This window comes from Musca autumnalis, unplaced genomic scaffold (genome assembly GCF_047663935.1).
Source record: "Musca autumnalis isolate F117 unplaced genomic scaffold, ASM4766393v1 scaffold_2, whole genome shotgun sequence".
NCBI lineage: Eukaryota > Metazoa > Arthropoda > Insecta > Diptera > Muscidae > Musca > Musca autumnalis.
Genome location: NW_027411755.1, coordinates 217,783,506 through 217,799,670, shown reverse-complemented (window position 1 = coordinate 217,799,670; position 16,165 = coordinate 217,783,506). Strand labels below are relative to the sequence as shown.

The 16,165-nt window shown below is 30.6% G+C and overlaps 1 protein-coding gene across 3 annotated transcripts; it reads left to right on the top strand.

The window, feature by feature from the left end:
* Nucleotides 1-316: 316 nt before the first annotated feature.
* Nucleotides 317-15,746, top strand: Oatp33Eb (Organic anion transporting polypeptide 33Eb). Of its 3 annotated transcripts, XR_012410067.1 has the most exons (8): nt 371-714; nt 791-979; nt 4,044-4,200; nt 4,262-5,011; nt 5,076-5,328; nt 13,849-14,143; nt 14,200-15,201; nt 15,379-15,746. XR_012410067.1 is itself a non-coding variant. In XM_073966317.1 (7 exons), exons 1-7 carry the CDS (start codon nt 651-653, stop codon nt 14,916-14,918), a joined length of 2,427 nt encoding a protein of 808 aa, XP_073822418.1. In that variant the 5' UTR covers nt 317-650; the 3' UTR covers nt 14,919-15,746. The 3 variants fall into 3 exon arrangements, 2 of the variants coding, with proteins under 2 accessions (XP_073822418.1, XP_073822420.1); XM_073966317.1 differs by having other exon boundaries at nt 317-714; nt 14,200-15,746; XM_073966319.1 differs by having other exon boundaries at nt 424-714; nt 791-1,070; nt 14,200-15,746.
* The last annotated feature ends 419 nt before the right edge of the window (nt 15,747-16,165 follow it).

Here is a 16,165-nt window from a genome sequence, read left to right as displayed (position 1 = left end):
GGCGATTTCATCTAGAAACAACTGCAACTTCGGTTGAAACAAAAGTCCTGTTGACCAGTGTAATCCATGGCACAATATTCTTAAAAATCCACGATTATTGGTCTGCCTTTCCATTACAAAATCTTTTTAAATAATTCTTGATTGTTGTGGAATAAAAAAATATATTTTTTTGTAAAATGTGACTTAACCATTATTGCATTTCAATTAAAACATTGAGGCATTTTAAATTGTAAACAACATGTTGCTGCAACATTATTAGTGTTCTTATCATGGCAAACATGTTATCAGTTCCTGATAAACCAATTGTTTATCTCAATGACTGCCCGACATCGTGCTAACTGTGGCAAGAAATCCCAGGCAAAAAAACTGTATAGTATAAAGGTGGGTGAGCCAGCCAGCTAGCATAAAAGTTTAGGTGCAATTAGTCATTCAGTGGCCTTAATACCAACAACGACAAGTTAACGAAACGATCATTGCGAATTCTTTAAGTTTTCAAAGGGCTTACTCCACAAAAACAAACGAAAAAGGGAAGGAGTGAAAGTAAATTTGAAAACTAATTAAAAAGAAAAGTAGCATTCATAAACGATGTTTTTTAAGAAGAATTGTTATTAAAAAATAAATAATAAGTGTATTAAGATATCGACAACAAAATGCCCATACCGAATCGTAGCTCAGATTTATCAGCCATAGCGGTTAATACAAATATTCCAGATGGTTAGTGGGACAAGAAAAAAATGTGTCTAAAAATACAAGTTCCTATTAAATGAGTTCATTTTTGTTGTTGTTCCAGATAGTGTTGATTGTGGAATACGTGTATTGGGCTGGTGCCGCGGCCCTTCATGTCAAAAATATGCTCGTCTACGAACTTTTGTCATTGTCTTGGCCTGTGCTGGCCTAATACAGGGAATGTGTGAAACTTATTTTCGCATATCGGCCAAACAGGCCGCCTTGGAAAATGATTGGAATCCTCTGATTGTGGGTAAGTGTAATACAGGCAATGTGTGAAACTTATTTTCGCATATCGGCCAAACAGGCCGCCTTGGAAAATGATTGGAATCCTCTGATTGTGGGTAAGTGTAACAGTGTTTTCTGTGGATTTTTACATTTATCGGTTTGTGGTTAATCCCACTTATTGCAAAAACAAAAAATCTTCGACATTTTGTTGTTGTTATTTATGATATCACAATAGTGTTATCAACTAAACGTTGTGTACATTCATAGATATCGACCATTGTTATTAAATACCACCGTTTCCGGACTTATCAATATGTCATACATCTAACATTTACCTGATCGGTTTTAGTTGGGTGGGTATGAATAATGCTTTTGTTGGTGAAATTTATGAAATAATTTGTGAAAAATATTGCTAAGAAATGTAAAAAAATCGTGAAAAGGATCAGCTCCCTACCTGTCGCTGCGGAATGCTACATCGGACTATTAGTTGTTAAAACAATCATTCCTTAAAAATCCAATACGAAAAGTCTGATAGTCCATAAAAAAATATTGTAACAAAAATCCTTCAATTAATTAATGATCCATGAAAAAAAATAATCTTTAAAAATCCACGATTAATGTTTTGATAGTACCTGAAAAAATATTGAAAAAAACATTCTTTAAAAATCCACGACTAATGCTCTGATAGTCCATGAAAAATATTCGTTGAATATCCTCGTTTATTCATCTGAGAAACAATTCCCTGATAGTCCGTCAAAAACATTCTTTAAAAATCCACGATTAATGCTCTGCTAGGTAATGAAAAAATATTCTTTAAAAATCCACGATTAATGCTCTGCTAGGTAATGAAAAAATATTCTTTAAAAATCCACGATTAATGCTCTGCTAGGTAATGAAAAAATATTCTTTAAAAATCCACGATTAATGCTCTGCTAGGTAATGAAAAAATATTCTTTAAAAATCCACGATTAATGCTCTGCTAGGTAATGAAAAATATTCTTTAAAAATAAACGATTAATGCTCTGATGAAAAAATATTCTTTAAAAATCCACGATTAATGCTCTGCTAGGTAATGAAAAAATATTCTTTAAAAATCCACGATTAATGCTCTGCTAGGTAATGAAAAAATATTCTTTAAAAATCCACGATTAATGCTCTGCTAGGTAATGAAAAAATATTCTTTAAAAATCCACGATTAATGCTCTGCTAGGTAATGAAAAAATATTCTTTAAAAATCCACGATTAATGCTCTGCTAGGTAATGAAAAAATATTCTTTAAAAATCCACGATTAATGCTCTGCTAGGTAATGAAAAAATATTCTTTAAAAATCAACGATTAATGCTCTGCTAGGTAATGAAAAAATATTCTTTAAAAATCCACGATTAATGCTCTGCTAGGTAATGAAAAAATATTCTTTAAAAATCCACGATTAATGCTCTGCTAGGTAATGAAAAAATATTCTTTAAAAATCCACGGTTAATGCTCTGTTAGGCCATGAAAAAAATATTCTTTAAAAATCCACGATTAATGCTCTGCTAGGTAATGAAAAAATATTCTTTAAAAATCCACGATTAATGCTCTGCTAGGTAATGAAAAAATATTCTTTAAAAATCCACGATTAATGCTCTGCTAGGTAATGAAAAAATATTCTTTAAAAATCCACGATTAATGCTCTGCTAGGTAATGAAAAATATTCTTTAAAAATCCACGATTAATGCTCTGCTAGGTAATGAAAAAATATTCTTTAAAAATCCACGATTAATGCTCTGCTAGGTAATGAAAAAATATTCTTTAAAAATCCACGATTAATGCTCTGCTAGGTAATGAAAAAATATTCTTTAAAAATCCACGATTAATGCTCTGCTAGGTAATGAAAAAATATTCTTTAAAAATCCACGATTAATGCTCTGCTAGGTAATGAAAAAATATTCTTTAAAAATCCACGATTAATGCTCTGCTAGGTAATGAAAAAATATTCTTTAAAAATCCACGATTAATGCTCTGCTAGGTAATGAAAAAATATTCTTTAAAAATCCACGATTAATGCTCTGCTAGGTAATGAAAAAATATTCTTTAAAAATCCACGATTAATGCTCTGCTAGGTAATGAAAAAATATTCTTTAAAAATCCACGATTAATGCTCTGCTAGGTAATGAAAAAATATTCTTTAAAAATCCACGATTAATGCTCTGCTAGGTAATGAAAAAATATTCTTTAAAAATCCACGATTAATGCTCTGCTAGGTAATGAAAAAATATTCTTTAAAAATCCACGATTAATGCTCTGCTAGGTAATGAAAAAATATTCTTTAAAAATCCACGATTAATGCTCTGCTAGGTAATGAAAAAATATTCTTTAAAAATCCACGATTAATGCTCTGCTAGGTAATGAAAAAATATTCTTTAAAAATCCACGATTAATGCTCTGCTAGGTAATGAAAAAATATTCTTTAAAAATCCACGATTAATGCTCTGCTAGGTAATGAAAAAATATTCTTTAAAAATCCACGATTAATGCTCTGCTAGGTAATGAAAAAATATTCTTTAAAAATCCACGATTAATGCTCTGCTAGGTAATGAAAAAATATTCTTTAAAAATCCACGATTAATGCTCTGCTAGGTAATGAAAAAATATTCTTTAAAAATCCACGATTAATGCTCTGCTAGGTAATGAAAAAATATTCTTTAAAAATCCACGATTAATGCTCTGCTAGGTAATGAAAAAATATTCTTTAAAAATCCACGATTAATGCTCTGCTAGGTAATGAAAAAATATTCTTTAAAAATCCACGATTAATGCTCTGCTAGGTAATGAAAAAATATTCTTTAAAAATCCACGATTAATGCTCTGCTAGGTAATGAAAAAATATTCTTTAAAAATCCACGATTAATGCTCTGCTAGGTAATGAAAAAATATTCTTTAAAAATCCACGATTAATGCTCTGCTAGGTAATGAAAAAATATTCTTTTAAAATCCACGATTAATGCTCTGCTAGGTAATGAAAAAATATTCTTTAAAAATCCACGATTAATGCTCTGCTAGACCATGAAAAAATATTCTACTATAATTTTTATTTTACATCTTACAGAGTGGCTCCTGGTAAGCAGTGGCATATTTCAAGCCATATTTGCCCTTGCATTTGCCTATTGGGCTCATCGAATACATCCTATAAGTTGGTTGGGTGGCGTTATAATGTTACAAGGTGTGACCTGCATCATATCCATGATACCATCAATAATGAATTTGTAAGTATCCTAACCCTGATTTTTAGATCCCTTTACTAAATCCCTTGCTTCTATTTTACAGTGCAGATGGTTTACGTTATACCGACACCGTGGAAGAGGACAGTATTTGTGCCACAACATTGCAATCCGGGAAATTGGTATCACTGGAAAATAGTAAATTTCTAATTCTAGCTATGCTCTTTATATTACAATTTGCCCTGGGTCTGGGATCATTGGCCTTCTATACCATTGGCATAACCTATATTGATGATAATTCCGACTCCATCGATAGCCCTGCTGTTATAGCCACTGTATTTGGCGCAAAACTAGTTGGCCTGCAAGCAGGTTCTATGTTGGTGCTTGGTGTTGGAGCCATTGGTTTGGGATGGTGGTTAGGATGGGCTATGCTAGCACCGGTGGTCATTGTGAGCGGTATACTATTGGGTCTCTTTCCCAAGCAATTACCCAAAACGGTTATACATCAGGCGGCACAACGTATTATCGAAGAAACTCGTAGTCGACAGTTTGGTAGCCAATTTTCTACCTATATTGATGACACTGCATTTGGTCCTTCGGTGAAACGTGTCTTCGGCAACAAGTTGCTGATGTTTAATATTCTCAGCATTATGTTTATACAATCGGCTTCCATAAACTATTCCCTGCAGGAAGAAAATTATCTGCAATCACGGTTTTATTTACCCTACAGTGAAGAAGATGGCCTTGAGCAGGAGTGGACGGCGAGATTTGTTTCGTTCTTCTTGAAACCAGCTGTGGCTGCCATAAGTATGTTTATTGGTGGTCTGGTCATATCGAAATGGAAGATGAGTGGAAGGTGAGTGATCGAAGGTGGAATGATTAAAATTGAAGTATTTAATTGTTTTTCTATACTTTACTAGGAAAATTGCTGCCATAAATATGGGCATGTGTGTCAAGCTATTGGCCATCTACATAGCCTACATATTTATAAAATGCGACGTGGGACCCATTGCAGGAGTTACAAATGGTAAAATTGAACAACCTGCATGTTCGAGAAATTGCATTTGCACCCCAACATCATTTATGCCGGTGTGTCCTGAAAACTCCACAGTGACTTATTTTGCACCCTGTTATGCGGGATGTACCAAAAAATCCGTAATAAATAATGTAGAGGTATGTAAATTAATTAAAAAGGTCTTCAAAATATTCTTTAAAAATCCACGATTACGAGCCTTTTTGTCCTTGAAAAAATATTCTTTAAAAATCCACGATTACGAGCCTTTTTGTCCTTGAAAAAATATTCTTTAAAAATCCACGATTACGAGCCTTTTTGTCCTTGAAAAAATATTCTTTAAAAATCCACGATTACGAGCCTTTTTGTCCTTGAAAAAATATTCTTTAAAAATCCACGATGACGAGCCTTTTTGTCCTTGAAAAAATATTCTTTAAAAATCCACGATTACGAGCCTTTTTGTCCATGAAAAAATATTCTTTAAAAATCCACGATTACGAGCCTTTTTGTCCTTGAAAAAATATTCTTTAAAAATCCACGATTACGAGCCTTTTTGTCCTTGAAAAAATATTCTTTAAAAATCCACGATAACGAGCCTTTTTGTCCTTGAAAAAATATTCTTTAAAAATCCACGATAACGAGCCTTTTTGTCCTTGAAAAAATATTCTTTAAAAATCCACGTTTATTGGTCTGTAGTTGCTTGAAAAAATATTCTTTAAAAATCCACGATCATTGGCCTGTTGTTGCTTAAAAAATTTTTCTTTAAAAATCCACGATTATTGGTCTGTTGTTGCTTGAAAAAATATTCTTTAAAAATCCACGATTACTGGTCTGTTGTTGCTTGAAAAAATATTCTTTAAAAATCCACGATTATTGGTCTGTTGTTGCTTGAAAAAATATTCTTTAAAAATCCACGGTTACTGGTCTGTTGTTGCTTGAAAAAATATTCTTTAAAAATCCACGATTATTGGTCTGTTGTTGCTTGAAAAATATTCTTTAAAAATCCACGATTATTGGTCTGTTGTTGCTTGAAAAAATATTCTTTAAAAAATCCACGATTATTTGTCTGTTGTTTAAAAAAATATTCTTTAAAAATCCACGATTATTGGTCTGTTGTTGCTTGAAAAAATATTCTTTAAAAATCCACGATTATTGGTCTGTTGTTGCTTGAAAAAATATTCTTTAAAAAATCCACGATTATTTGTCTGTTGTTGCTTGAAAAAATATTCTTTAAAAAAATCCACGATTATTTGTCTGTTGTTGCTTGAAAAAATATTCTTTAAAAATCCACGATTATTGGTCTGTTGTTGCTTGAAAAAATATTCTTTAAAAATCCACGATTATTGGTCTGTTGTTGCTTGAAAAAATATTCTTTAAAAATCCACGATTATTGGTCTGTTGTTGCTTGAAAAAATATTCTTTCAAAATCCACGATTATTGGTCTGTTGTTGCTTGAAAAAATATTCTTTAAAAATCCACGATTATTGGTCTGTTGTTGCTTGAAAAAATATTCTTTAAAAATCCACGATTATTGGTCTGTTGTTGCTTGAAAAAATATTCTTTAAAAATCCACGATTATTGGTCTGTTGTTGCTTGAAAAAATATTCTTTAAAAATCCACGATTATTGGTCTGTTGTTGCTTGAAAAAATATTCTTTAAAAATCCACGATTATTGGTCTGTTGTTGCTTGAAAAAATATTCTTTAAAAATCCACGATTATTGGTCTGTTGTTGCTTGAAAAAATATTCTTTAAAAATCCACGATTATTGGTCTGTTGTTGCTTGAAAAAATATTCTTTCAAAATCCACGATTATTGGTCTGTTGTTGCTTGAAAAAATATTCTTTAAAAATCCACGATTATTGGTCTGTTGTTGCTTGAAAAAATATTCTTTAAAAATCCACGATTATTGGTCTGTTGTTGCTTGAAAAAATATTCTTTAAAAATCCACGATTATTGGTCTGTTGTTGCTTGAAAAAATATTCTTTAAAAATCCACGATTATTGGTCTGTTGTTGCTTGAAAAAATATTCTTTAAAAATCCACGATTATTGGTCTGTTGTTGCTTGAAAAAATATTCTTTAAAAATCCACGATTATTGGTCTGTTGTTGCTTGAAAAAATATTCTTTAAAAATCCACGATTATTGGTCTGTTGTTGCTTGAAAAAATATTCTTTAAAAATCCACGATTATTGGTCTGTTGTTGCTTGAAAAAATATTCTTTAAAAATCCACGATTATTGGTCTGTTGTTGCTTGAAAAAATATTCTTTAAAAATCCACGATTATTGGTCTGTTGTTGCTTGAAAAAATATTCTTTAAAAATCCACGATTATTGGTCTGTTGTTGCTTGAAAAAATATTCTTTAAAAATCCACGATTATTGGTCTGTTGTTGCTTGAAAAAATATTCTTTAAAAATCCACGATTATTGGTCTGTTGTTGCTTGAAAAAATATTCTTTAAAAATCCACGATTATTGGTCTGTTGTTGCTTGAAAAAATATTCTTTAAAAATCCACGATTATTGGTCTGTTGTTGCTTGAAAAAATATTCTTTAAAAATCCACGATTATTGGTCTGTTGTTGCTTGAAAAAATATTCTTTAAAAATCCACGATTATTGGTCTGTTGTTGCTTGAAAAAATATTCTTTAAAAATCCACGATTATTGGTCTGTTGTTGCTTGAAAAAATATTCTTTAAAAATCCACGATTATTGGTCTGTTGTTGCTTGAAAAAATATTCTTTAAAAATCCACGATTATTGGTCTGTTGTTGCTTGAAAAAATATTCTTTAAAAATCCACGATTATTGGTCTGTTGTTGCTTGAAAAAATATTCTTTAAAAATCCACGATTATTGGTCTGTTGTTGCTTGAAAAAATATTCTTTAAAAATCCACGATTATTGGTCTGTTGTTGCTTGAAAAAATATTCTTTAAAAATCCACGATTATTGGTCTGTTGTTGCTTGAAAAAATATTCTTTAAAAATCCACGATTATTGGTCTGTTGTTGCTTGAAAAAATATTCTTTAAAAATCCACGATTATTGGTCTGTTGTTGCTTGAAAAAATATTCTTTAAAAATCCACGATTATTGGTCTGTTGTTGCTTGAAAAAATATTCTTTAAAAATCCACGATTATTGGTCTGTTGTTGCTTGAAAAAATATTCTTTAAAAATCCACGATTATTGGTCTGTTGTTGCTTGAAAAAATATTCTTTAAAAATCCACGATTATTGGTCTGTTGTTGCTTGAAAAAATATTCTTTAAAAATCCACGATTATTGGTCTGTTGTTGCTTGAAAAAATATTCTTTAAAAATCCACGATTATTGGTCTGTTGTTGCTTGAAAAAATATTCTTTAAAAATCCACGATTATTGGTCTGTTGTTGCTTGAAAAAATATTCTTTAAAAATCCACGATTATTGGTCTGTTGTTGCTTGAAAAAATATTCTTTAAAAATCCACGATTATTGGTCTGTTGTTGCTTGAAAAAATATTCTTTAAAAATCCACGATTATTGGTCTGTTGTTGCTTGAAAAAATATTCTTTAAAAATCCACGATTATTGGTCTGTTGTTGCTTGAAAAAATATTCTTTAAAAATCCACGATTATTGGTCTGTTGTTGCTTGAAAAAATATTCTTTAAAAATCCACGATTATTGGTCTGTTGTTGCTTGAAAAAATATTCTTTAAAAATCCACGATTATTGGTCTGTTGTTGCTTGAAAAAATATTCTTTAAAAATCCACGATTATTGGTCTGTTGTTGCTTGAAAAAATATTCTTTAAAAATCCACGATTATTGGTCTGTTGTTGCTTGAAAAAATATTCTTTAAAAATCCACGATTATTGGTCTGTTGTTGCTTGAAAAAATATTCTTTAAAAATCCACGATTATTGGTCTGTTGTTGCTTGAAAAAATATTCTTTAAAAATCCACGATTATTGGTCTGTTGTTGCTTGAAAAAATATTCTTTAAAAATCCACGATTATTGGTCTGTTGTTGCTTGAAAAAATATTCTTTAAAAATCCACGATTATTGGTCTGTTGTTGCTTGAAAAAATATTCTTTAAAAATCCACGATTATTGGTCTGTTGTTGCTTGAAAAAATATTCTTTAAAAATCCACGATTATTGGTCTGTTGTTGCTTGAAAAAATATTCTTTAAAAATCCACGATTATTGGTCTGTTGTTGCTTGAAAAAATATTCTTTAAAAATCCACGATTATTGGTCTGTTGTTGCTTGAAAAAATATTCTTTAAAAATCCACGATTATTGGTCTGTTGTTGCTTGAAAAAATATTCTTTAAAAATCCACGATTATTGGTCTGTTGTTGCTTGAAAAAATATTCTTTAAAAATCCACGATTATTGGTCTGTTGTTGCTTGAAAAAATATTCTTTAAAAATCCACGATTATTGGTCTGTTGTTGCTTGAAAAAATATTCTTTAAAAATCCACGATTATTGGTCTGTTGTTGCTTGAAAAAATATTCTTTAAAAATCCACGATTATTGGTCTGTTGTTGCTTGAAAAAATATTCTTTAAAAATCCACGATTATTGGTCTGTTGTTGCTTGAAAAAATATTCTTTAAAAATCCACGATTATTGGTCTGTTGTTGCTTGAAAAAATATTCTTTAAAAATCCACGATTATTGGTCTGTTGTTGCTTGAAAAAATATTCTTTAAAAATCCACGATTATTGGTCTGTTGTTGCTTGAAAAAATATTCTTTAAAAATCCACGATTATTGGTCTGTTGTTGCTTGAAAAAATATTCTTTAAAAATCCACGATTATTGGTCTGTTGTTGCTTGAAAAAATATTCTTTAAAAATCCACGATTATTGGTCTGTTGTTGCTTGAAAAAATATTCTTTAAAAATCCACGATTATTGGTCTGTTGTTGCTTGAAAAAATATTCTTTAAAAATCCACGATTATTGGTCTGTTGTTGCTTGAAAAAATATTCTTTAAAAATCCACGATTATTGGTCTGTTGTTGCTTGAAAAAATATTCTTTAAAAATCCACGATTATTGGTCTGTTGTTGCTTGAAAAAATATTCTTTAAAAATCCACGATTATTGGTCTGTTGTTGCTTGAAAAAATATTCTTTAAAAATCCACGATTATTGGTCTGTTGTTGCTTGAAAAAATATTCTTTAAAAATCCACGATTATTGGTCTGTTGTTGCTTGAAAAAATATTCTTTAAAAATCCACGATTATTGGTCTGTTGTTGCTTGAAAAAATATTCTTTAAAAATCCACGATTATTGGTCTGTTGTTGCTTGAAAAAATATTCTTTAAAAATCCACGATTATTGGTCTGTTGTTGCTTGAAAAAATATTCTTTAAAAATCCACGATTATTGGTCTGTTGTTGCTTGAAAAAATATTCTTTAAAAATCCACGATTATTGGTCTGTTGTTGCTTGAAAAAATATTCTTTAAAAATCCACGATTATTGGTCTGTTGTTGCTTGAAAAAATATTCTTTAAAAATCCACGATTATTGGTCTGTTGTTGCTTGAAAAAATATTCTTTAAAAATCCACGATTATTGGTCTGTTGTTGCTTGAAAAAATATTCTTTAAAAATCCACGATTATTGGTCTGTTGTTGCTTGAAAAAATATTCTTTAAAAATCCACGATTATTGGTCTGTTGTTGCTTGAAAAAATATTCTTTAAAAATCCACGATTATTGGTCTGTTGTTGCTTGAAAAAATATTCTTTAAAAATCCACGATTATTGGTCTGTTGTTGCTTGAAAAAATATTCTTTAAAAATCCACGATTATTGGTCTGTTGTTGCTTGAAAAAATATTCTTTAAAAATCCACGATTATTGGTCTGTTGTTGCTTGAAAAAATATTCTTTAAAAATCCACGATTATTGGTCTGTTGTTGCTTGAAAAAATATTCTTTAAAAATCCACGATTATTGGTCTGTTGTTGCTTGAAAAAATATTCTTTAAAAATCCACGATTATTGGTCTGTTGTTGCTTGAAAAAATATTCTTTAAAAATCCACGATTATTGGTCTGTTGTTGCTTGAAAAAATATTCTTTAAAAATCCACGATTATTGGTCTGTTGTTGCTTGAAAAAATATTCTTTAAAAATCCACGATTATTGGTCTGTTGTTGCTTGAAAAAATATTCTTTAAAAATCCACGATTATTGGTCTGTTGTTGCTTGAAAAAATATTCTTTAAAAATCCACGATTATTGGTCTGTTGTTGCTTGAAAAAATATTCTTTAAAAATCCACGATTATTGGTCTGTTGTTGCTTGAAAAAATATTCTTTAAAAATCCACGATTATTGGTCTGTTGTTGCTTGAAAAAATATTCTTTAAAAATCCACGATTATTGGTCTGTTGTTGCTTGAAAAAATATTCTTTAAAAATCCACGATTATTGGTCTGTTGTTGCTTGAAAAAATATTCTTTAAAAATCCACGATTATTGGTCTGTTGTTGCTTGAAAAAATATTCTTTAAAAATCCACGATTATTGGTCTGTTGTTGCTTGAAAAAATATTCTTTAAAAATCCACGATTATTGGTCTGTTGTTGCTTGAAAAAATATTCTTTAAAAATCCACGATTATTGGTCTGTTGTTGCTTGAAAAAATATTCTTTAAAAATCCACGATTATTGGTCTGTTGTTGCTTGAAAAAATATTCTTTAAAAATCCACGATTATTGGTCTGTTGTTGCTTGAAAAAATATTCTTTAAAAATCCACGATTATTGGTCTGTTGTTGCTTGAAAAAATATTCTTTAAAAATCCACGATTATTGGTCTGTTGTTGCTTGAAAAAATATTCTTTAAAAATCCACGATTATTGGTCTGTTGTTGCTTGAAAAAATATTCTTTAAAAATCCACGATTATTGGTCTGTTGTTGCTTGAAAAAATATTCTTTAAAAATCCACGATTATTGGTCTGTTGTTGCTTGAAAAAATATTCTTTAAAAATCCACGATTATTGGTCTGTTGTTGCTTGAAAAAATATTCTTTAAAAATCCACGATTATTGGTCTGTTGTTGCTTGAAAAAATATTCTTTAAAAATCCACGATTATTGGTCTGTTGTTGCTTGAAAAAATATTCTTTAAAAATCCACGATTATTGGTCTGTTGTTGCTTGAAAAAATATTCTTTAAAAATCCACGATTATTGGTCTGTTGTTGCTTGAAAAAATATTCTTTAAAAATCCACGATTATTGGTCTGTTGTTGCTTGAAAAAATATTCTTTAAAAATCCACGATTATTGGTCTGTTGTTGCTTGAAAAAATATTCTTTAAAAATCCACGATTATTGGTCTGTTGTTGCTTGAAAAAATATTCTTTAAAAATCCACGATTATTGGTCTGTTGTTGCTTGAAAAAATATTCTTTAAAAATCCACGATTATTGGTCTGTTGTTGCTTGAAAAAATATTCTTTAAAAATCCACGATTATTGGTCTGTTGTTGCTTGAAAAAATATTCTTTAAAAATCCACGATTATTGGTCTGTTGTTGCTTGAAAAAATATTCTTTAAAAATCCACGATTATTGGTCTGTTGTTGCTTGAAAAAATATTCTTTAAAAATCCACGATTATTGGTCTGTTGTTGCTTGAAAAAATATTCTTTAAAAATCCACGATTATTGGTCTGTTGTTGCTTGAAAAAATATTCTTTAAAAATCCACGATTATTGGTCTGTTGTTGCTTGAAAAAATATTCTTTAAAAATCCACGATTATTGGTCTGTTGTTGCTTGAAAAAATATTCTTTAAAAATCCACGATTATTGGTCTGTTGTTGCTTGAAAAAATATTCTTTAAAAATCCACGATTATTGGTCTGTTGTTGCTTGAAAAAATATTCTTTAAAAATCCACGATTATTGGTCTGTTGTTGCTTGAAAAAATATTCTTTAAAAATCCACGATTATTGGTCTGTTGTTGCTTGAAAAAATATTCTTTAAAAATCCACGATTATTGGTCTGTTGTTGCTTGAAAAAATATTCTTTAAAAATCCACGATTATTGGTCTGTTGTTGCTTGAAAAAATATTCTTTAAAAATCCACGATTATTGGTCTGTTGTTGCTTGAAAAAATATTCTTTAAAAATCCACGATTATTGGTCTGTTGTTGCTTGAAAAAATATTCTTTAAAAATCCACGATTATTGGTCTGTTGTTGCTTGAAAAAATATTCTTTAAAAATCCACGATTATTGGTCTGTTGTTGCTTGAAAAAATATTCTTTAAAAATCCACGATTATTGGTCTGTTGTTGCTTGAAAAAATATTCTTTAAAAATCCACGATCATTGGTCTGTTGTTGCTTGAAAAATATTCTTTAAAAATCCACGATTATTGGTCTGTTGTTGCTTGAAAAAATATTCTTTAAAAAATCCACGATTATTTGTCTGTTGTTTCTTGAAAAATATTCTTTTAAAAATCCACGATTATTGGTCTGTTGTTGCTTGAAAAAATATTCTTCAAAAATCCACGATTATTGGTCTGTTGTTGCTTGAAAAAATATTCTTTAAAAATCCACGATTATTGGTCTGTTGTTGCTTGATAAAATATTCTTTAAAAATCCACCATTATTGGTCTGTTGTTGCTTGAAAAAATATTCTTTAAAAATCCACGATTATTGGTCTGTTGTTGCTTGAAAAAATATTCTTTTAAAATCGGTAATTAGTCGTGCATAAATAATTTTTAATTAATATTTTTCACTTTCTTACTTTACTTAGTTTTATGAAGGCTGCAGTTGTGGTGGAACCGACAACTATGAAATGGATTTGACAAACAGTAAAAGAGCCACTCTAGGAGCCTGCAGTGGTGAAAGTTGCAATCAAATGTTGTGGGTATTTCAAATGCTCAGTTTATCAACCGCTGTCGTATATGGTATGACAACCATAGGAAAGATTATTATAAGCTTAAGAAGTGTTCTGCCGCAGGATAAAGGTCTGGCATTGGGTATGGAGGTATTGTGCCTGGGTCTGTTTGCCTATGTTCCAGTCCACTTAGCCTACGATGTAGTGTCGCGTAAGTTATTGATATTCATTTTTTTAATTTCTTTATTTAATTGTACATTTTATTAGGTGTTTCCTGTATCTACTGGGCTCCCAATTATGCCCGCTGTTTGCTGCGAGAAACTCCCAAACATGGCAATATATTGAATATATTATCGGCAAGTTTAATATTTGTTGGTTTGATATTCGATATTTTGGTGTATATTTATATAAAGGGTTTGAATATTTACAATTGCAAGGTGACAGATCACAACTACACACCATCACTGTATTCAGCTGTGCCACAGGGTGACCCCACACATACTGCGACGGGTGGTAGTCCAGTGACCACCATGACAACGGTGTCAAGACAAGCACCAGCGCCACCACAACCCACAAGACCGGCTCCAAGGCCAGAAATTACCGTCTTTCGTCAACCCAGCAACTTGACAAATTCTTCAGGTGGCGACAGCAGTGTTGTTGAGCCCTCCACAAGTGGTGTCACATATGCTCAGGTGGTATTTCCTCCCGATAAACGTAAACCTAATGATGGCAGTACTAGTCCTAAACGTATGGCGGTGCGTGCCGATGTACCCTTACATCATTTATCCACAGATGATGTACGCACCCAATTGGGTAATTTGAAATCATTTAATCCTCAGAAAACTGAAACAACAGCAACAATGAGTGATCATAGTGCTAATAGCCCTGTTGCGGTGGCTAAGCATTCTACAGGTGCCATACCCAAAAAACCAATTGAAACTGATTTGGATGCCATAAGACCACAAAGTCCGGAAACTGATTTTTAGTTGATAAGTATCGTCATGACTAGGTCTAAACTTAAGGCAAATATTTGTTTAATTTTTTATAATTTTAAATGCAACATTGATTTTTTATATACTAACATTTATTATCTTAATGCATTAAAACACATATCACATACATACATACCTACATTCTTTATACAATATCGCGCTTCGAATGCATGCTTTTCATGCTATTGGTAAGGTAACTTAGAGTATACATACCGTCACCTTGAATGCCCAAAGCCGTAACACACAGCACAATAAGCTAACAGTAGAAGCAAAAACCGTTATACAGTAGAATCGCGATAATTCGTACCTCGATAAATCGAAAATCTCGATAATTCGTATAAGCTGTCGGTTCCTTGAAGCCATTTCCTTCGCATTTAAACCCCGCTAATTCAAAATCCTCGATAATTCGTATAAAATGGCCGGTCCCTTGGATTAAGAATTATCGAGGTTCTAGTGTAAAATTAAGATTGTTTTATAGAATATAAATCATATGAGGGTGCGCATTTTAGGTATTATCAAATAAGAGGAGTAATTAATGAAACCAAAATCGCAGAAATGATTGGTTTTGGGATTCTTCATTACAACAATATCTGCAAAGTTATCCCATTTTCCCAAATAACATTTCTTAAATATGTAGGATCGTTATTTTTTAACGTATGATATTTTGCCAGAGTATGTATTTTAGCTTTGTGTATCAGATTCTATAAAAAACGAATTTTGATTTTCATGTGGGTTACGGCTTCGGGCATTTCTGGTGACGATACATACATATTTATATATGACAGTGTACATTTGAGTAATAAAAAATAATTTCGACACCAAGTTCAATGTGATTTTATATTTAAAATTCTATCTGATTTATAGTAAGAGAGCAGTTCCCGTTTCAAATGCCTTCTCATATTCAAACTTAGAATTACGGCAATTATAGTTGTCTAGTGTAAATCAATAAAGATACTTTTTCCTGGAACACCTCCGAACAAGGGTCTTATTAAAAATTGGAAATCTCTTTTTTATCCCTTTTTATTGGGTAAATATCCCGTAAATTGGATAAAATATACCCCTCGGATTAAATTTCTAAGATTGGTCAATATTTTATGATACCTCTCGATTTTAAGTGTTTTAAAAGTTTTGCCATATTTTCAAAGCGAATTGAGGGTAATTTGGCCTTTGAGTTCTATGTAAATATAAAATATTCCAATTGCTTGGAGTAGCAAATTTTGAGCAAAATGTTGTCCGTTTTT

Excerpts from the sequence above, each read along its gene's own strand:
- Oatp33Eb (XM_073966317.1), top strand. The coding sequence starts at position 651 with ATGCCCATACCGAATCGTAGCTCAGATTTATCAGCCATAGCGGTTAAT. Across the intron at positions 980-4,043 it reads TTGGAATCCTCTGATTGTGG|AGTGGCTCCTGGTAAGCAGT; the intron begins GTAAGTGTAATA and ends TACATCTTACAG. Across the intron at positions 4,201-4,261 it reads ATACCATCAATAATGAATTT|TGCAGATGGTTTACGTTATA; the intron begins GTAAGTATCCTA and ends TCTATTTTACAG.